The sequence below is a fragment of the Drosophila hydei genome, unplaced genomic scaffold (genome assembly GCF_003285905.1).
Source record: "Drosophila hydei strain 15085-1641.00,03,60 unplaced genomic scaffold, DhydRS2 tig00008137-arrow-arrow-pilon, whole genome shotgun sequence".
Classification (NCBI taxonomy): domain Eukaryota; kingdom Metazoa; phylum Arthropoda; class Insecta; order Diptera; family Drosophilidae; genus Drosophila; species Drosophila hydei.
Window position 1 is genome coordinate 205043 of NW_022045845.1, and position 22341 is coordinate 227383.

The 22341-nt window shown below is 36.3% G+C and overlaps 1 protein-coding gene across 2 annotated transcripts; it reads right to left on the reverse strand.

Annotated features, from left to right (window-relative positions):
• Positions 1-359: 359 nt before the first annotated feature.
• On the reverse strand, positions 360-7631 carry LOC111592005 (mucin-5AC). Of its 2 annotated transcripts, none has more exons than XM_023303985.2 (4): positions 3773-7631; positions 3027-3123; positions 808-1388; positions 360-649 (listed from the first exon to the last, which is right to left on the reverse strand). In XM_023303985.2, the coding sequence occupies exons 1-4, from the start codon at positions 7381-7383 to the stop codon at positions 415-417; spliced, it is 4524 nt and encodes a 1507-aa protein (XP_023159753.2). In that variant the 5' UTR covers positions 7384-7631; the 3' UTR covers positions 360-414. The 2 variants fall into 2 exon arrangements, with proteins under 2 accessions (XP_023159753.2, XP_023159754.2); XM_023303986.2 differs by having other exon boundaries at positions 501-623.
• Between the last annotated feature and the right edge of the window lie 14710 nt (positions 7632-22341).

A 22341-nucleotide genomic window follows, 5' to 3' on the forward strand; every position in this document is an offset into this window, starting at 1 on the left:
GCCGAATATAATTTAAGTTCTTACAATGGTTTAATTTAAAATAACAAATATTACGCATGATTAAAAAAAAATAAACAAAGCCTTAATTATAAATATGCAACAGATTATACAAGAGATTTACAAATATACGAATATATCACAATAATAAAGGAATACATACATAATCAAATGAAATTTTCGCCAGCACATGCAGGTGTATATATATCATAGATAATACCTAGGTACATAATATACTAATACGTAAAGTTACTATTTAAATATACACAAACATACGTATATATATATATACATATATATATATATATAGTTGTAAATATTTATAAGATATATGAACTATGACTATAATATGCATACAGCATTAATATATATAAGGACTTGTTCAAATGGTCTCAACTGTCTGTATGGAACAGTCACTCAGTTATCATTTGACAGATTTGTGATTTTGGTCGCATACATGTTGGCCACCTTATAGATAAATTCGTATTGCTCCTTGGTCTGCACAGCACTGGCTCGACCCCGACGTACATAGTACACCAATTGGGGAATATCGACCGAACGCTTTGGTGTCTCCAAACTCCGTATAGCCATGTCACAGGCTATGATCGTGCCGGTACGGCCCGTACCTGGGGAGCAGTGAACGGTTAGAGGTCTAAAACAGAATGAAAAACACACAAAGAATGAAAAACAGATGCAATTAACAATTAACAACAAATTACGGCATTCAACGTCACACAAACAAACAATAGTCATATTATTGACAAATGGTTTTGGTATACATTAAGGCCTTTCTATTCTATCTTTACTCACCCCTGCTGACTGCGTGACGTCCTGTTGGCCACATTGCCATTAATCTCATTGCTTGATGTGCTGGATGCTTCCTCCTGGGCAGCTGTTGCCTTTGCCTCCTCTGCCTTCGCCTGTTGCCCCTCTAGTGATTTAAGTGTCAGCGTGGACGACTTCTCATGCTTCAGCTCATTGGCGTGCTCCAATGCATAAGACTTGAGGGAAGAGCGTGCCTCCAGAAGCATCGCAATTAGTGGCGCTTCATCCAGGGGTACACCAGCCTCGGGCCATTTGTACCAGTAGTGGGTCAGCTCACGGCATTCGGCGCCATCGACACGTTTCAGCATTAGAGTTGAGATCGCGTACTTATCCTTTACTTCGCGATGCTTCAATGTCACCTGGTAGTCACCATAGCTGCTGTGATTATCTAGGGTAACCGATGGCGGCAAGTACTCGGCACAACGCTCTATGCCATTCTCGGTGAGATCAGTCGCCTGAACGATGACACGGGATTGCTGCTCCCAGATCATGCGCCAAAAGTCGCCCGTGGTACTCTCCAGTGGCGCTTGGCAGGCAATGTAATAGTTGGGCGCATCGCGAGGTCCCTGCAAGTGTAACAGAGAAAGTGAATGAATATTAGCATATAACAGATAAACTAGAATGCATAACTTAACAGATGAGAGAACGGTTATCTATGACATAACAGTTAAAGCTTAGTGTTCTCTACTCTCTGTTTAAGTGCGCTCGCGCTTCATTACGATCTTTTCTTAACGCTCTCTTTTTGTTTGCTCGTGTGCATGCGTCATTTAATGGCTGCCATTGAGCTGCGCGCGCGCTCTTTTTTTTTGATGAATTGCTTTACTTTTGCTATTCTATTCACCAACACACACACGTGCATATATGCACATATGTGACTGCATATGTATGCAAACGTACGTTTATTGCCACGTTTTACGCGCGTAGAATCTATTTATACAAATACAAATTCATGTACTAAAATAATTGCTTATCTTTTCCTCTCTCTCTCCATCTTACTCTCCAATTCGTCTCGTTAACAGCCTTTTTGGCTGAATGCACTTAGGCAACGCCTCAACACGCAGCGCAGCGCGTCACGCGTCAATGCTGCAGTGCATTATTAGCTTGCTTGATTTTTAATTGATCTCGGGAATACCCTTAACATTCGGGCATAACAGTGTTTGCATATGCTTCGCCAGAAAAAATATTAAAAATAATTTATAAATGTGACTCAGCGTTTGATTTATTTCTACCTTTTTATTTTGTTATCGAAAACATTATGATAACTTAAATCACGCCCCGTTAATTGCAATCAATAAATTAGCAATTGACAATTGATAGCTTAACATCAGCAAAAATTTTGCAATGAACTAAAATATAAATTTAAAAAAATTGTGTATTTGACTAATTTAAAACCAAATAGTAGAGCATAGATGATTCATATACTGATTGGAAAGGATTAATTGCTTTGATTTAAATCTATGAGCTAACTATTACTTTAATCTAATGGAATCATTTTCAGCATTATTAACTGTTCAGTAGGATGTTTACTTTTCGTTGTGCACCCATCAAACTTTCCCTCCGATTATGATTATGCATTAAGTATTTTGAATTTTTTATTATTTTTTTTTTTCGCTAAACTCATTTGCTTACAACAGGCCATGTAACAAAGAGGTTGAAATGATTTTCTTGGCACTTCACTAATCTCATGGGCCGTATAATTATGCGCCCCCTCGTAAGACTATCCCCATCGCAAGCACACGTCATGCAAGGCTAGGCGCAATGGCAACTCTGTTCAGTACCGTTGGAAGATTAAGACGCACACATACATAAACAAATAAACACACACACACATACACATAGGCAGACGCCGCCCACACACATGTGTGAAAGTTGTTGCTGCGGCTGTGGGAGGCAGCTTTTGATTGTTTTCGTATACCCTGTAATTATTGTACTGCCTGGGCGAGAGTATATTGTATAAATATAAACATAAACTACGGATCAGCTGAAAACAGTTCATCATCCACAATATTTCTCGTTACGACGCGAAAACTAATGCAACAAGAACATCACTATACAAATATACAGAAGATCGGTTTTTTGGTGACATCAATTAGATTAGATTAGATTGGATTAGCGGTGTGTACACAGTATCTTATATTCGTGTTTGTACTTGATTTTGACTGATTATTTATTGCTTAGTTAGGAGATCAACTCGTCTGACTTACCCGCACATAATTGGCATTAATGTATTCCGTTTTGTCATCATCACCCTGGCGCTGAAGCACAACCCGAGTCTCAGGAAGCGGAATTACGTTAGCGTAGCTGCGGTTCCAAGTTTGAGGTTACGACGTTTCAGTATGAGTGTGTAAGTCAACGATCCATTCCGACATATTGTTCATTCATTTATTTAAAAAAAAGTATGTGTTAAACAGTTGTATAATTTATATTATAAATTTAAGCCTTCACGTGAGAGCAATAATTATTTCTATAGATAGCTCTTCCAAAAAGCAACTTGAACTTGCAAACTTGAATTTTTTTGTTAATGTAAGCGACTTTGATAAGATAAGAAATGAGATAATTTTTGGTGTATTTTGTGAAATATATATAAGAAGAGCTGCCTTTTATGCACTTCCATCTATTAGCTCTAACAACAATAAAATCAGCTAAAAAAGATTTAAATTCATTTACCTTAGTTTCATTTTTATTTCTTTACTTTCCTTAATGATTATTCCCTATCATTCCTATAATTTCATTGATGCCTTATTCTCCTAATCTGCTCATTTCTATAATTGTATTTCATTATTTCATTTCCATATTTGACTTTCCCTGTTATCTTCCTATTTCCTTTCATAACGTAGCTTCTTTGACTTCTAGTTCATTTCTAATATTAAAAAGGTTTAGTCTATGGTCTACAATTTCCTTCATTCCCTTTTCACAGTCTCTTCACCTCTTCATTATTATTATGACATACCGATTTTTATCCTCACATCCAGCTGGCACTTCATCGGCCCTCGCAATAATCTGCGGTACATCTCGGAACTCCTCAAAGATGCTCGAACGCCTCTCCAGGAACTTCCCCAGCTCCGTCGCGCTCAGCAAATTGTGACGCAGCGAAGGATCATCGAAGGCGGCATTGCCATAAGTTCGCTTCGAAGCGCGCAAATCGCGTCCTTTGCGCCGCACGCTGCCCAACACAGATACATTATCCAGGGAGTAGGCGTCGAGGCTCACAGGGCGACAGCGTTGGCTGTAGGACATCTGCTTTTGGCGCTTACGCATCAAATAGAGGAATGCAACAAGAAGGATGAGGGCTACAACGCCAATCACGCTAACAGTGATGGCAATTATGACGTTAACATCCGTGCCGGTGTTACCGTGCGGCTGTTGCATATTGTGATTCACATCGGTGGGCGATTGTGACGGCAATAACATAGGGGTGCTGGTGGTTAATTCATCAGGCAGCATACTGTTATTGTGGCTGTTAATTTTAACGGGTTTGTCGCTGCTCGAGCTGTAAATGGGCTCTGTTGTTGTTTCTGCCTTAGCTGTTGTTGGGCTGGGGTTGGTTGTTGTTGTAGTTGTGGTAGTTGTTGTTGTTGTGCTGTCGTCCAGCAAACTTATATAAGGCTCCTCTGTGGTAGTTGATGTCATTGGCGGCTTATGTGTAGCTGTCGCCTGTGTGCTTGGCGCTGCTTCTGTTTCTGCTTCTGTTGTTGTTGCGTTCGCCATTTTCGTTTTACTTAGCAACTGTTGCTCGGTGACGCTTTCATGTTCAATTTGTTGCCGGTTATCCTCATTGTCATCAACGTCAACATTGTAGAGCCCTACGGTTGCGGCAACTGCAGGTGCTATAGTTGTTGCCAGCGCATTAACAGCAACCGGCTCTGTTGTTCCTGCTGAGCTAACAGTAGTGTTAATTGTAGGAGGTGTTGCTGTTGTTGATGTTGTTGTTGCAACAGTTTCGCCGATGTTATTAGTTTCCAGCAAGTTTTCCTGTACGTTCAGTTTACTATTTGAATTTGGATCTGTTAAAAGCGGCGGCGTTGTTGTTGTTGTAGTGGCACTGCTGTTATTATTGATTTGCAGTGCTGGAATATTGTCAGCACTGTTATTGATTGGCTGCACTGCACTGTTATTGTGTTTACCGTCACTGTTGTTTTCAATTAATAAATTATTATTGTCTTTTGTCACATTTTTAACTGTAATTGTTTCTAAATTGACTTCATTGCTAATTTGGACAATTTCCGTTGGCGTTGGCGTTGCCAAAGTTGTTGTTGTTATTGCTAATTGTTCCTCAAGTAAAATTCGCGGCGTCGGCGTCGGCGCTGACGTTGGCGTTAACGTTTGCGTCGTCGTCGTTGTGCTCACTTCGCCAGCTGTTCGCATACTAACTGTTATTGGCTGTCGCTCGGTCGTTGAGACTGCTGAGACGGCGACGGAGACGTTGATGACGTCGTCGTCGCTGCTGCTCTCGCTGTCGACATTGTTGCTTTTATCGCCGTTTTCATTATTTGTATGTGCCGTCGCTTTCATTGCCAATTCGCTCGCATTGCGGGTGTCGTTCAACGCACTTGGCAAAGCAGTTGTTGTCGTTGTGGTTGTTGTTGTTGTTGTTGCTGCTGTTGTAGTTGTTGCTGGCAGCTCGGGCACAGCTGTTGGCGGAGCAGCAGGTGTCGTTATTGCAGCTGTCTCTGGCTCTGCCGACGTTGTTGTTATTGTTGTTGCCGCCACTGTTATTGCAGGCTCTGTTGTTGCACTAACAGCATCGAGCTTTGTCTGCTCTGTTGACGCCGACTGCACAGCTGTAGTCGCTGCTTGTGTTGTGGCCTCCTCTGTTGTTGCTGCCGTTGTTAACGTTGGCTGCACTGTGGCGTTCAATGGTAACTCTTCTTCCTCTGCTGCTGCGGGTGCAGATGCATTTAATTTTAAGGTAAGCTTTGCCAGTTGTGTTAACGCTGGCTGAGCAGTTGTATTCGCAGATATTATTGCATCTACTTCGACTGGTTTTGAGCTAAGCTTTGCCAGTTCTGTTGGCTGCGCAGTTGCTGTCTCCTCGGTCATAATAATATCTGATTTGAGTTTTGTTGCAGCTGTTAACTCTGGCTGCGCAGTAACAGTCGCTGTTACTAAAGCTAGATCAGGCTTTGCAGAGAATGGTGCTGTTAAGTGATATGTTATTGTGGCTGGCTCATCCGCCGACGCTGTTGTATTGGCTTTAACAGGGGCAGCTGTTACAGAGCTATTAGCTGCTGTCTCCATCTCTTTCTCGCCCAAAACAGCATTCGATTTTAATGTTGTTGCCTGTGTTGCCGCCTCCGTCGCATCGAGAGTTGTGCTCATCGTTAGCTCTGTGCGATTCTCCTGGCTCGTCTGCATTAACATTATCTGTTGCCAGTCTAGCAGATTTTTCTCCTTATGCTGCTCTGTTTGGTTCTGTTGTTGTAGCTCTACTTCATTGCCCAGCTCTGTGGGCGCTATTGTGGTTGTAGTAGTAGTAATTGTAGTTGTTGGTGTTGTTGTTGGCACCACTTTCATGGCAGCCAAGCTCCACACCTCCGCAGCATTCGGCAAAGTCAGCTGTTGCGCATTTGTCGAATTGTCACTGATGAACTTAGCACGTTTCTCGGGTTGCTTTTGCTGCTCTTCTTCGATAACATTTTCATGCGAAGCACTGGGCATAACAGTGACCCCAGCGTGCAGCAGCGCTGCCAACAACTCTGGCGTTGTTGTGGTTGTTGTCATGGGCAGCGCCCGCAGCTTCATAGGTGTGACAGCTAAGAGGGCAACGAGGCTTTCAGTGCTGCTTGTAAATTGCATCGCACGCCCATGATCATCACCACGCTGAGTCGTTGCTGCTGTTGTTGTTGACGTAGTTGTTGTCAAGTCTTTTAATTGTTGACCTTCAGGCTTAAGCTGCTCCTGCATTTCTGTTATCGGCGTTTCTGTTGTTTTATTATTCTGTTGCTTTTCTACACTCTCTGTTGCTATATGCAGTGAGCTCTGCTGCTTGCCACTGTTAACTGGTTGCTTAACATTTTCAGCATTTTGTTGCTCTGCTAATGTAAATATAGCACTGCTGTTATTCCCGTTAGTTATAGATTGCTGCTGAGTTAGCTGAACAGTCTCTATATTAACAGGTAGCCCCTCTGTAGAGCTGCTGTTTGCAGTCACCAGCCTTATGTCTGCCTTTTGTTTATTTGTTAGCGGAGCTTGCTGCTTGGGCGCTTCTGTTGTTGTAGTCGTCGTTGTGGTTGCTGTTGTGGTTGTTGCTGTACTCAGCTGCAATTGCGCTGTTAACATAGGTTCGATCAAAGTTTTGTTCAAAATTGATGTTGCTGTTGTTGTTATTTCCGATCCGTTCGCACTTTCACTGTTCCGCTTAACAATGTCAGGGTCAGCTGAATAGGCATCCACGCCCATATTCCTCGCCTGGGCGGTTTCTCTTTTTGCAATAAAACGTGCCTGCGCGGGCGTCGCCGTCGCCGTCGCAGCCCAAAGCGTTAGCTGCACCAGCAATAGCAGCAGCAGCGAACAGTCGCCCCTGGCCCAGTGGCGTGACAAAGAGCCACTGTCTAGACGCATATTGCCGACTCGCTTGCACTCACAATTGAAATTGGCTCTTGACAATTGTTGCTGCAATTTGGTGGTTGTTCTCCTGCAGTCGCTGCTTCCTCTTCTTCAGCTGCTTTGCTTAAAGCTTTACGAACGGTTGTTGATATTGTTGCTGTTGTTTTTTTATTTTTGCCTATTTATGTGCCCATTTTACGCCCTTTGTTGTTGTTGTCGGAATAGATTTATTTTTTGCTTATTTTGTTTTCGTTTCACGTTTGTTCACGTTTCCATTTTGCAATTATTTCAATGAGCGCGACCTGTAAAAAGGCGTAAATAATAAACATAAATTAACAATAGAATTAACAATAATTTCTTCAATTTCAGCTGACTTTAGTCTAAGTATTTCTCTCCCTTTAAGGTCACGAACGTTCAACTATTCCAAAGAAAGTGAACAACAACAATAAACTAAGCCTCAATAACTTTCCTTTCCTTTGGATTTAGTTAAACACTTTCCTGATAAACACGTAAAATGTCATTAACGGGGCCTAAAGTGCCTGAAATAGTTTTAATTAGATGCAAGTTCTATAAGCGTCACGCTAGCTCAAGGTTAATAGGTTCTAGGCAAAACCAAATATACCGAGCGAAAGAAAAACAAAAGAAAATGTTAAACTTTCTTAATTATTCTCTTTCATTTTATATAATACATTATTTATAAATTATACTATTATTATACATTTTCAATTATATTATCATTATAAATAAATATAACCTTTTAGAGCCTGCGAAACCCTCTTCCAATTATGTAAAATGTTAACGTATACTTAATTATGTCAATCACTCTCAGTCACAGTTGTAGCTTAGCTAATCGTAACATTTCCTTGCAGCTAATAAACCATCATCATTAGAATAACAAAGTCTCACTTAGAAAACAATTTGGTTAATGCGAAAAACTACTTTGCCATCAATGAGTAAAGCAATAACTTAACATTCATAGAGATAAGACGATCTTAGCTATAGCAAGCAAAGCAAAGCCTCAAAGGTTCAGTGCACTGCAATTCGACTATTGATGAAATGGACTCAAATCAAATCAACTAAAATGGATCAAATATTGTTGGGGTTCATTCAACTGCGACTCACACGCAATATTCATTTCAATGCAAAGGCTTCCCCCAATAAAGTTCATCGTCTCTCTTATGAAGCAATAATAACTATTCCAAGCGTTTGTATATAGGGCCAGTCAGTTGAATAGCTATATGTATATATAGATATATATATATTTGTATGTTTATGTTGGCTATATTGGGGGCTGGTTCAGTCCCCATTCACCATGGTAATTCGTGGCTTTGTTATCTACCGATTCGCCCGATGTCATGTCAATAACGCATGCAACGGCTCCCGGACACCCTTGTCACGAGGTGGCTCTACCCAAAGGGCCTAAACGGCTTGGCAATTAACGTTAAAAGCAACTGCTGCACCGTGGAGCGAAGACTTAAATAATAACAATAAAACAAAGCAAAACATATGCACATAAAATATTAATTAAATATTTTTAATATTATTTTGTTTTTACTTATTTAACTATTATTGTTTATAGTTTATATAAGTTTAAAATATGTTTCATCTGTAAGAACAGTGATGCAGACGCGTCTTTATAAATAAATAAAATTTAATATATAGAAATATTTCAGAAATTTTATTTGATTTATTCTATTAAAATATTATTACATTTTTTGTTACACTTTGAATATTGTTTTAAACATTTTTATCATTTGTGAACCAATGTGCTTTGGTTTATTTCAAGTTTGAGGTGTGTTTCGAGAGCTCAGGTGTGGTGTCAAGGGAGTTGCGCCTGAGCATGCAAATATGCATTACATATATGTTTACAGTATACAGTTTTCAGCAGTTGTGAATGTTTTACAATAAATATAAACAAATTCCACGGCTCAGAAGCTAATAAATAAATGTGTAAAAAATGCTAAGGCTATAAACTCTGATTGCTGACTAAGCCTGCAAAACGAACTCTTTGTGATAAGATAAAAAAAAAACTAAACAGAATTTTGTAATATTTGTTCTTCTTCTGAATGTCAACTGTTGCTGCTGATAAGAAGAAACGGCAAAACGGTAAATATGTTATCATTGGAGGCCGTGAGTGTGTCTGTCCACAAGCTGGACAAGGCAAAGTATGACTTTAAATATGCTTCCATATCAATGGGCAAACTAATCTTTATGAAGTCAAACGCACTTACCAAAAATATGTTGAGCATCCGAACAAATAACATAAATCAATAAAAATTGTCAATTGAAATATTAAAACTACAAAGCGAGATAAAGTAACGCAAATAAGCTTATTGCAGGGCCTCAGCCGAAAGATCACGCAAATGACATATGAATGTAATTGAGTGATTCGCCAAATTTTATTGATTTATTGTTGCGTTGGGCTCCTCAAGTATTTATCTAAAATAATATAACCTTAACTAAAGATAGTTGAAGTAATAGTGGTAGTAGTATTTAGTATGTAGCAAATCTGTTGGCTTGCGATGCTATGTTAACCGATGATTGAGTTAGCCGATGATTCAGTACTATTCAAAATCGAAGCATACTTTCAGGCATATCAAAAATCAAACATGCCAAGCTAATGGAAAGAAAATTTAAGCGGAAGCTGTTTAAATTATTCTCCTTCTTATCAAAAGTCACCTCAAATGTGCACTGAAAAAATTATAGACTAAAGTTTATAATAAATTAATTTTTTGTTAATATATTTAATACAAATTTTTAATTAATAAGCGAAATATAAAATCTTTTAAGAATTAATAAAAATTATGAGAGTTCCTTTGAATCTCAAAAATACTTTTTGTAATAAATGAAAAGGAAAAAAAAGATATTAGAGTAGAGTAGAGTTCTAAAGATATTAACTTAATCAAGAAAAAATATTAAAATTAGTTGTAATTGAATATAAATTTAAAACAAAATCTTATTTTATATCAAACTAAAATAACCAGAAAAAAAAATTGAATAATATATTATAATATATTACATTTATAATTCTAATTTAATGCATAAACTATTCAAATACGAAAAGAATATATTTAATGTAAATAAAGATAAGACTTCAATTACCATTATATAAGTATTTATATTACATGATCGTCTACTTATCATATATTATAGATCATCAAAATGCTGACCTAGCAAAATCTTACAGCATTATCGAACCATTACGTAGTTGAAATTATGAGACATAGCTGAACTATAGCCATGGGCAAGACCATAGTGTAAAGTAAGAAGCAAAAATAGATGGCAAAAGAAATGAGCAAAGCTTGGGTTGCAATTTGAACCCTACACTTAACCCAAATCAAAACAAGTTATAAACGTGCCTCTAGCAAAACATTACAGCAAGTGCAGACCAAAAGAAATGTTAGTGGAAACCCCTGAAGCAATCCGCAGACTTCAGACTAGAAGAGCTATCATTTCCGCTTCAGCAGCAACGCACTGAAGATGAACGAATGGTTTAGAATCTAGAAATAAAGATACTTTGCCAACAACCATATGAGAGATCTGCTTGTGATCGTGTTGCATGTGATAAAACCAGTTTTTGCTACAGCTGAGGGAGACTCACAAATGATCTTTAGTTTGAAATCGATTTGCAATTAAGATAATTTCACTTCGAGTGAAACAGAAAACGTTGGAGCACTTATTACTAAAAGATACTACGACGATCCTCTATAATGATCTTGTCAGAGACCAGAAGCTTAATCAGACAGTCTATTATATGTTTGGACTGTTTCTTTATTGATGAGCAGAACGTGAGGAATTTTTACCTGAACATTTCAGCAGGTTGAGCAAAGCGATGATCGTTATGTGGAAAGCTCTCTGAGTAATGCAGGAACTGTGTAGTTCGAGATCACATTGAAGATCATGTTAACAAATTTAATTGAACTCTTAAGAATGTGAGGTTTGCGTGTGAACTGCAAGTCATAGACAATACTAGCAACATTTCTTTACATTGATCGTTGATCGTTATTAGAAAACTCTCACTTAAAACTAAGCTCAGCATATCTGGGAAATGACTAATGATCGCAAGTTGCTCAGCAATAGTTGATCGTTGATCTGCAGAGGCTTAAGAAAAAAAAACAGCGCTTGAGGAACTATTTGATGATCGCTAAGAAAATGTAATGGGCGAAGCATTTTCTTCTATTTACTTCTGAGTTGTTTGTGATCTCTCTCTCTCGCTTCCTCCACTATGTTTCTCTCTTTGATAATCTTTGAAAAAATTTAAATCAACTCTTAGAGAACAACAATTATTTACAATCTTTAGCCTTAATTGAAGCATTTGCCGCTTTCTTTCAGCAGCCAGCTGCGGATTGCGTTACTAATTACCACAATTCACGAACCAAATCTAAAGCTAACCTAAATCTAGTATTATGCACGCACTCTAGAGTTTCAAGAATCTACAAAGAACGCAAACAGTTAGGCTAGTTGATCAAAGATCTCAGAGCAGTCTAATTGCTCCTAAGTATATCATGCAGTTCCACAGGCATTTATTTAACGATAATAAATACGCAATTTTACTTTACTTCATTTTTCTTTCAGATACTTTTGTTAGCTTAAAACTCAGCCAACTGAAGAATGGAGCACATGACGTTTTATAGCGGATGCCAGGCGATAATTGTTGTATAAAGCAGGGATCCCATGTTTGCCTTAGCTATTTTTGTTTTGGATTGTAATTTACAGTACGCTGAGTAAAATTATTATAACTTATTATAACTGTTTTGCTAGACTCTTGTAATTATGTGTATGTCGAAATGTGAAATGAATTGCTTTGCGAAAAAACAGTTGACAGTTGCCCAACTTTGGAGAAGTTGAGTCGAGTTGTGGGTGGCAAAAAAACTATAAAAATAAAAGTTTTTCAACTCAAACGGCTTAACAAACTTAATGGCGGTTTGTAACTTATGGTAAGTACTAACAGTAAAAAGACATTTAAAGTAAACAAATAGATGTATATATATTAGAATCAGTAGCATACCTAAATTATAATACTGTATATGCCAATTATTGATCTACTGGTGAAGGAGATCAACATTGCTCCATCAGCTTTAAGCCCTTCATAAATACAGATGGGCAGACTGGGGCTGTCTCTTCAACGAAAATTTCACAAAGCGCATATACTTTTTTCACTGCGAGAACGAGCATCAACAATAATGAACATTCGATCATGCTTAGAGATTGGCTTTGCGTGTGACGGTTAAATAATTATATAATATTAGAGAAATGTTAAAAAAATTCCAACAAGCTGCAGCTCCAGCAAAAGGAGAAACAACTATTTCTATTTGAACTGATTTATATTTATTTATTATGTAGATCGTTATTTCTTGATATTTTTCTATTCACGCTTTAAAGTAACAAAATCGCAGTTCATTCATTTGACTTGGCTCTTGGATGACTCATTTGCATGACATTTGCTTATATCACGCAGTCGATGGAAATCAAAACTTTGTTCATTTGCGTATATATTTGGCTGAACTTTCAACGTAATTAAAATAGAAATCAAAATAAAAAAAAGCACATTCACAAATTCATAATATGCCAATAAATACCAGCAACGGCGACCTTGCTGGCCCAACTGCTGCGGCGTTTATTGAACCAGGCAGCGATGCCTCCCAGTAGACCCCGCCAGCTTTTAAAATGTTTATATTTTTATTATTATTTTATAGCTGTCATTTTGCTTGCCAATGAGCATATTTGAGATAGATACTTTTAATATGTGTCTATTATTTTTGTAGTTAGTTTTGGGGTAGTGAAACAAATATTCAAAATGTTACAAATATTTATATGCAGCATATTGCTGCATTTATAACATCTATTTTTTTATGGCTACACAAGTTAAAATAATAATAAATGAAAGTAGCGTATCTTTAATATCAACAAAACAGACTGTTTCGAATAGATAATTTACTGACATTAATGCTGAAATATGGTTTTGGCCATGTGGTGAATATGGCTGGTGCGTACAAAGCGCAATGTGGACAACTAATTTTCACAATCATTACAGTCATGATTGTATGATCATCTTTTTTAAAGACATGTGGACTAATGACTTCAGCAGCCCGTACAGCACATCAAACAGTCATTTTCTGTGGATATTATTGTATTTCAACAAAAGCTTATTATTATGTACCCATTCAACCACAAAATAGACGAAGTGATCGATAAGTTTGACGGAGATAATTATTATTTTGATAAGAAATTTGCAAGCGTAAGTCTATCAATGATGAAATTTTAAATTGAACTTAATAAAAAATCAAATATCAGTTATTGTCAAATAAAGCAGCATTGTCAACTAAGAGTTGTAAACCTCTAAAGAAACACTTTACAATACAACATCTTTCAGTTGCTTATGACATATATACCCATCTGCGTTTATTATTTATGTGCAGGGTATATATGCAGTAACATACATTTCCATGAATTCATCAGATGTTTGCCAGATTTTTTGGCAAAATTTGGCAAATTCTATTTTTGGCAAATTAAAACCTCAAGTAATAACAGACAAATTTAAAGACCCTATAAAGAATTCTGAAGAAGTCATAATTGAAATGAAATTCACGAAAAAATCAGTTGAGCCTCAAAAGCAAACATATGTTTTCTTTAACTAAATTTTCAAAAGTCCATTGAAAAACATTCTAAATATATTTCAATAACAAGTTATATATCTAGGAAAAACTTGAAATCATAAAAAAATGTAACCTTTCTTAGGGGTTTCTCCAGTTGGCCAATGCAGCGCAATTAATTATAATCAATTGAATTATTTTGTAAATTGATTTATTGACATAAACTGCTTTAGTTCCAATTACTTACGAAGCTCGTGTCGAAATCAAGCCACACAAAGCCAATTCAAAAGCCGCTTAGTTTGCATCAACTACAATTGTCCGATCATAAAATAGTTTCACACAAATTGGAACCACAATAAAAGTCGCACAAATTAAAAGCGAAAAGCAAGCAAATTTGTCCATTTCGTGAGCTCGACACATGTTATGAATGTGCGCGATTTACAAGCTTTAAGACCTATGTGGAATCATAAAGCTGACAAATGTGCGCTCTATTTAATTAACAATAGTCTGTTCCACAACTAAGCGGAGACTGTACCACATTCGCTGTGAATGGCAACTGACCCAAAACCAAAAATAAAATTATTGTTATGAATATTGTGAAATAAGCTAGACTCAACCAAATCAAAATTAATAGCATTAGAGTCAGATTTAAGACACTTTAGCAAGAGATATTACTTTTGCATTCGCTGTGAATGGCATTAAGTTATAATATGAGCAGAAGATAACACAAATTTGTGGTAGTTCAAAACTATCATAGTCACAAGGCATTATAGACACATCAAAATAAATTTGTTGCTTAAAAAACTAAATTAAGCACCAAATGCTCTGACTGTACCAGGTTCGCTGTGAATGGTAATTGAACCAAAACCAAAATAAAACGTAATGCCCATGAGTGTTAAGAGTGAATACTGTGAAATAAGCTATCCGGCATCAAATCATGCATAATTCGATTATTAAAGTATAGATAGATGCAGATATAAGAGTGTATCCAAATATGCTAAGACTGTACCAAGTGATTTTATATTTTTGCATTCGCTGTGAATGGCATTAAGTTATAATATGAGCAGAAGATAACACAAATTTGTGGTAGTTCGAAACTATCATAGTCACAAGGCATTATAGGCACATCAAAATAAATTTGTTGCTCAAAAAACTAAACTAAGCATCAAATGGTCTGACTGTACCACATTCCCTGTGAATGGCAATTAGCACACACAAACGAATGTATATCCATTACAAGACAATTGCTATAAAAGCAATACATTGGCTATAGACATACATATATGGTATGGTATGGTATGGTATGGTATGCTATGGTAATCACATCGAAAAAGGGGCATTTTCATTGTTCTATAGGGAACAAGTGCAATGCTTATATAATTGCTCAGCTGCATTAAAGGCAATTATTCAGCTTGCGGGCCGCAAGCATTGACGAGCAAATGAACATATTTCGTGTCGCATATCTTATATAGGGTATGTGCATACATCTATCTCCACCGACTTCATAGCGCTTGTCATTAATGTAATTGTTGGCAGTAAAAAAATAAAACATCGCTTGCATTTGGGACAACTACTAAATTTGATTTAGTGAGCCAATTTGAAACCCAATTTGGACACGCGACTTGTCAGACAGTTATAGTTATCTCTATATACATATAGATACATGGATATATGTATATATTCATATATGTCCATGGGCTGGGCCCCATAAGTTGCATTTGGTGTGGCCAAGATTTTAATCTATGCTGCCTAATGAAAAGGCAAAGTGTGACCGAGCGACAAGCTGAAAGGCAACTTATGCCCTGTTTCCTTTTGGGGTTGATTGTTACATTTACGGAAGGGAGTGCACACATTAGAGGGTGGCTCCACACAGCCCCAGTCATGTGATATCTATGGTAAAAACTTATTTGATGGCTGAAACTACTTAAAACTTAACTTCATTATACAAAATGAACTCCTCAGTGTTAGGCAGTGCTTAGCTACTTTTAACTGATAGATACTTAAGACTAAGCCACAGCCGAAATGCATATATAGTCATTATATGATTAATCCAACTTGATCTCTTCATATATCCACTTGGACTAGCCTTGTCGCCAAGCTGTCACATTCAATCAGCCGAAGGACAAAAGTTGTTCAATAAACAATCACTTACCCGCCCACAACTATCAACAAAAATAAACCTTTTAAGGTGACCAAAATAACCTACAAATTGGACCGACAACAACAACAACAACAACGACAACACAAATAGCAACAACAATTACCCACTTGTTACATGTGGATTCGGAGGCAACTAATTCGTAAATCGTTGCCCTTTTTACGTGGCCAATTTGAATGTCACGAAATTGAAAAGCGTTTGGCAAAGAGCGCTACTGCAGACAGTGGGCACTGTGCACAGACTACGGAATAGAAATTGTATAGAAGAAATTTAGGGGGTCTAGCAAGTGTGAGCAAAGTCCACCAAACACGGAATATCGTACCAGCTATACTGAAAAGACTGTAATTCACGGGGCTCTGAGCATTATGATATGGACTTGTGACCTAAGTGATAATTGAAATCATCGACAGAAATGTCTACATCCACTTTTCACATAATACCGAGCTACCTTGCCTTCAAACTGGACCTCATACCACTCAGCTCACTCTCCGCATTTAAATCCGATCAAAAATCTATTTGCCGATGTTAAAAGAGTTGCGACAACTGCAAAATCATCGACTGTGTCAAGTAGTTAAGGAGGCGTGGCACTAAACTCCTTGGAAGCGGTGCTAGGACCTCACGCAGGAGGTGAAAACATACTGTAATAAGTTAGAGTATTGTTAAATAGTTTTTTTTTAATTCTTAGTAGATACTACTATTTTGGAACTACTTAACTGTGTTTTGTTAAGCCCTGAAGGACATATGCTTGGAACCAAAAAGAAAGTTTAAAATTTATAAATATTCGTTACACAAATATTGCAAAATAATGTGTTTATCACAAAAGTTTTGTTATCCAACATTACTATTTTTTTTAACACAGCTGTTTTTATATATAATATACATACATAAATAAAATATATTTTCATTTTTATTCCCAACATTTTCTTATATTTATAAATATAATATATATATAATATAATATATATATATATATATATATATTTATAATAATATTATATATTTATAATAATCAACCTTTTTTATTTTTTTTATAATCAATATTTTTAATCACACATTCAGTGTCGCTTGCCCACTGTGCAGCGTGCTTCAACAAGGTTTGTAGAGCTATTGGGATTTTTTGTAGCTGGACACAATTGCACGTGTACTCGTATTTTTTTTTTTTTTTTTTGTTTGGGCCTGAGCTGTATTTGTTATTATTTTTAGGCTTTTCGGGTTTCGTTGTGAGCATGAAAAACAACTAAAACTAAAGCCATGACGCAGTCGCAGTCGCAGTCGCAGTCGCAGTCTGCAGTGTTAACCAAATTGAGGTTATTCCACAAACACAAACCCCAACACGAACCAACCAGATGAGTTAACATTTTAAGCCAGCTCTACAGATGGTGTGTTCGTGAGTGTGTGAGTATGCATTGGAGTTGTGACTCATATGAGTTCATTCATTGTTGCCGCATTAGTTGCAAACGCGCAGTTCACAGCATACAAATGAAGCGTTAAATAATACGCTGTGGAAATACTTGGAAAATCTCTTTGGCTTATGCAATTTTCATTTAGTTAACAAGAAAGTTAAACCAGAATTCAAATATTGTATTTTTATATTAACGCTGAAAATGTCATATTATAAATTTATAGCAAAATAGATTATTGAAATTTAAAACATTTAAATAAACTAGTTTTAAAAAGTTCCATGAACAACAAAACTGCGAAGCTTGAAAAAAAGTTAACAAAATATGCACGCACGAAAATATGAAAGTTGAATATAATTATTTTTTTAACTTTATGTCAACTAAATGAATTGTAATTTCAGATATTTTTTTATATATATTAATATTTTTGTTGCTGTTGTTGTTGGTGAAGTTGTTAAATGAAAGCAAAAGTAGGCGCTGAAGCTTTTACTTTTGCTTTCTAGCTGAGCCCCGAGCATCTTACAGCTACAGCAACATTTTCATGGCTAATTTTCACAGCCGGTAGCTGAAAAAAAAAACAAGTTTTTCCAGAGACTTAAATGTGTTAATGCCAGAGCGGGGAACACGGAGCTGAACAGATGGGGAAAGGCGACAACTTGTTGCGGCCTATGTGGGCGGCATTATATAATTGAATATACGCCCGACTTTCATTTGTGTTCCACTCAATTGGACGATTTCTCTCTGATGAAGAATGGTATATATGGCTATATATATAAATACTATACATAATTATGTAATATAATATAAGTATTTCCTCAATCAGATGCAGTAACTGAAACTTTATACGTTTTTAGGAGGTTCAAAAACTGATGCATAGAAAGTTTTTACTCCACTAAGCAAGAAGAGTTTTTGTTTCTTAAATTAGTGATATTAGAGAATTTTTAGTGTTTGAGAAACTTGTTCAAATATTTTCCCAGACTTTTGCAAGTCTTCCACAAAGAAGTCAATAACTTATCGAATGTATATACACAAGTCTATATAAAACTTTTTCTGCTTTTTTGGCTTCTTTTTTTATTGGTCATTTGCTTTTTTTGTCTTTTTGGTTTTTGCTTTTTTGGGGTCAACGCTGTTTCGCTTTTCCTCTTCTGTTGTTGCTTTACACGCAACTTTGTCATTGCCAAAGCGAACAGAAACAAAATATGAAAATAATCATATAAATATATATGTATAAATGCACTATATATAAATATATATTTTTTATCCACATATATGTAGGCAAGTTGTCTGCAATTTTCATCTACGGCGCGAGTTCAAGGTTTGCTCATGTAATTGATTAGCAATGGAGCGTTAATTTTTAACTCCAACAAGTCAACTTGCCAAAATTTCAAGGGTGCCCCAGACAGATAATTATTTTACTATCATAAACCATTAATGACGATATATGTGTATATCTACAGCGAGAGATTGAATTAAGAATTGCATATTAAGCTATGCCCGATTCAATAAGTCAGTTAACAAATTTTAAAGTGCGCAAAAGAATATTCATTAACAACAATGAGTTTAACAATCTAATTTGCATTTTCAGCTACAACGTAATGTATATATCTTATATATACTTGCACATATATCAGACGATCTGTGTAATGCGCGATCCGACTGATAGCTAATGCCAGTCTCGACTGCTAATTGATAATAAAAAAAATTATATATGTATATACATATACAGATATACAGATATACGACAATATATAATAATAATAATCGCAAATGCATAATAAATTGTGTGGGTTTTGCCCCGATTGGTCCAACTGTTTTGCCTGACTTCTGTGGGTAAAATAAAAAACTGGTTTCTATGTCGAGATAAATAGAAATTCAACCGAACTCCGTATGCCAACTGTTTTTATGTACCTATCTTAAGTTCGGGGAATTTTTGCTGGGCCACAAAGGGCACAAAGTAAACAATAAACAAAAACCAAAAACCGTAAAGAACTTTGAGATATCTATCTGAAAATCTATTAAAAAATTCAAATAAAATATCTAAGCGCGAATAAGCTGTAGAACTTTAAGTGATTATATAAACGAGTGAGTACACTGCGAGAAAATGCACTTTATTTGTATAACAGCTCATTAATTGGGTGCAAAAGAATCTAAATGGCAAACAATTTACTTGAAGCAACATATTTATATAATATAACTAACTTAATTCGCTCAGTGTATGCTCAAGCTCTTAATTTAAGTGTTTTTCTAGAAGAAGATGATAGCTCAATACTCATTTTTGCACAGTGTAAGCTGCTTGCAGCAAATGCTGCATTGTTTATTTGGATGAAAAATTGCAAGCCATATTGCACCGGGCATAGGTTGTATGCCTTTTGGCCGCATACGAAAGAGAAGCTAAAACGGAAAGTACCTGAGTGCAAAGCATAAACAAACAATGACTGTGTGTGAGTGGTGTGTGTGTGTGTGTGTGTGTGTGTGTGTGGGCTGCCCTCAATGGCCGCATGTGAAAGGTAAACAGAGATAGTTTTTTTTCTTTTAAATGCAGTTCTGTGCCAGCAGCTGTGACTAAATACACACATATAGCGACATGTGTGCACAGGTAAACACAAAAGCCAAAACAAATGGCTTTTGGGTCGCCAAAGCCAGTTGCCAACATAAAACTAGGCCCAAACACAACAACTTCCTGCTCTTTGGGCCAGGGGAGCAGGGTCGGGTTACAATTCAGGGCCGATCTAAGCAGAAATACTGCTAAAAATACATGTAATGCACACACACACCAACACACACACACAGAGCACGTAATTGAATTAAGTTCAATCAGCGCAAGTGTTTGTCGAATAATAAACAGAGGCCTATGAAAAAAATTCCAGAATTGAATTAATTTTCAAGCGGTCAACAAGAAAATCCAAAAGACTAAATATACTGCTCTCTCTCTCTCTCTCTTTATATATATATATATATATATATATATATATATATATATATATATATATATATATATATATATATATATATATAAATATATATATGTGTATATATTGGATTGTGTAACTACAGGCGCTTGTAACATCTTATTATATATATTAAATTATAATACAGAATTAAAGTTGTTTGTGTTAAAGTTACACAAATATAAATCAAAATAATGGAAGGCAGTATATCTCTAATATCAAAGCAGTAGACTGTTTTGGATAGATCATTTGATGACATTAATGTTTGCATATGATCTTGTTCATGTGGTCGCCACGACTGGTGTGTTTTAGGCGTAATGTGGAACACTCATTTTCACAATCATTACAATCATGACGATCATCGTTTTTAAAGACATGTGGACTAATGACGCCGCCAGCCCATAAAGCACACCAAACAGTCATTTTTTTGTGGATTAAGGTGTTTTGACAAAAGCTTATGGATTATCCTCACTCCAAAAGCGACAATAAGTTTAACGAAGAGAATTATTATTATAATTAAAATTTTCAACAATTCGCAGGCTTAAATCTATCCAAGATGAAATGTCAAATTGAACTTAATAAAAATCAACTATCAGTTGTTAAATGGGTTGTCAAATAAAGCAGTAACTCAGAGTTGTAAACCTTTAAAAAAACACGCTTTGTTTTATGTAATTAGAATTTTATTATATATTTTCAAAAAAATATATTATTTATTTACATTGAATCAATTTCCCCTATTCTCTTCTTAAACCAATTAAGAATACAATCGAAAACTGGATTTTGATGACTCAAATCTGTATACAGTGCTCTAGCATCATATGTACACATAATCCATGGCCAGTTTGTTGGAAATTTGAATGCAGCAAAGCGTAAGACGACGCGCGGAATGAGGAAAAGAAAACAGAAATGACAATGAGTATCAAATGAAACTGTAAATGGAAACTGAAATTGACTGTGGGAGTACTTTAATAGAATTACTCACCCACTCTGTAAAGGTGTCTAGTAGCTAACGGAATAACTGAACTTCCTGTAACCAGTTAAACGTTCATTGCCTTTTCATTTGTAACTAGCTAAAAACGCTTGTCAACAGAACAATTAAGCTCTTAATTGCATTAAGGCGCGAGACAAAGATCTTCCCGATGTAACAGTAAAGAAAAATATAATCAAATTCAAAAGAACGGGAAGAGAGAACTTAGAATAGGGTTTACTCTCATGTGGACAGATCTTCATATGCGCAATTCGTGGAAATCGACGAACGGTGGAGCTACAGTCAGGCCAGCCTAATACGTCCAAGCACGCACTTCACAGCTAAATACCTCTACAGCCTGTTAAAAGTATGAAAAAACTGAGTTTGCTTCCAATTTCAGTGCTCTTCAATTTCCTTAGATTACATTTCATTTGTTTTCCATTCAATTAAATGTTGATTTTAATGAAATAATACCTGTAGGAGTGTGTACAGAGTTTCAAGTTTACACAGGCCAACAGGATTTAGTAGCAGGACTTACACTATATTTTCATACTCTTTTACGAACTGACAGAGTATATTGGTTGTGTGCAATGCCCCTCATGCTATTCCTTTGTTTTGCAGCTAGAAACCTAGGTATTCGCTCTTTTGGGGCGTGTTATAATGAAAATACTCTGTAATGTCTTGAGCTTTAGTTTGAGCTTTAGCCCCAAGATTTGACAGTTACTTTACTATAGACTCCTTTAAGGATTGGCCAAAAATTCTGCAGTTACTTTATTTGACCTCCTCAATTCATTTACCAAAAATAATATATTTAAGCTTCTAGAGATCGTGGTAAATCGAAAAAATAACGAGATCTTCCAATATTTTGGAGCTGGCAGTCTTTCAACAATGAACGAGTATTACGAAG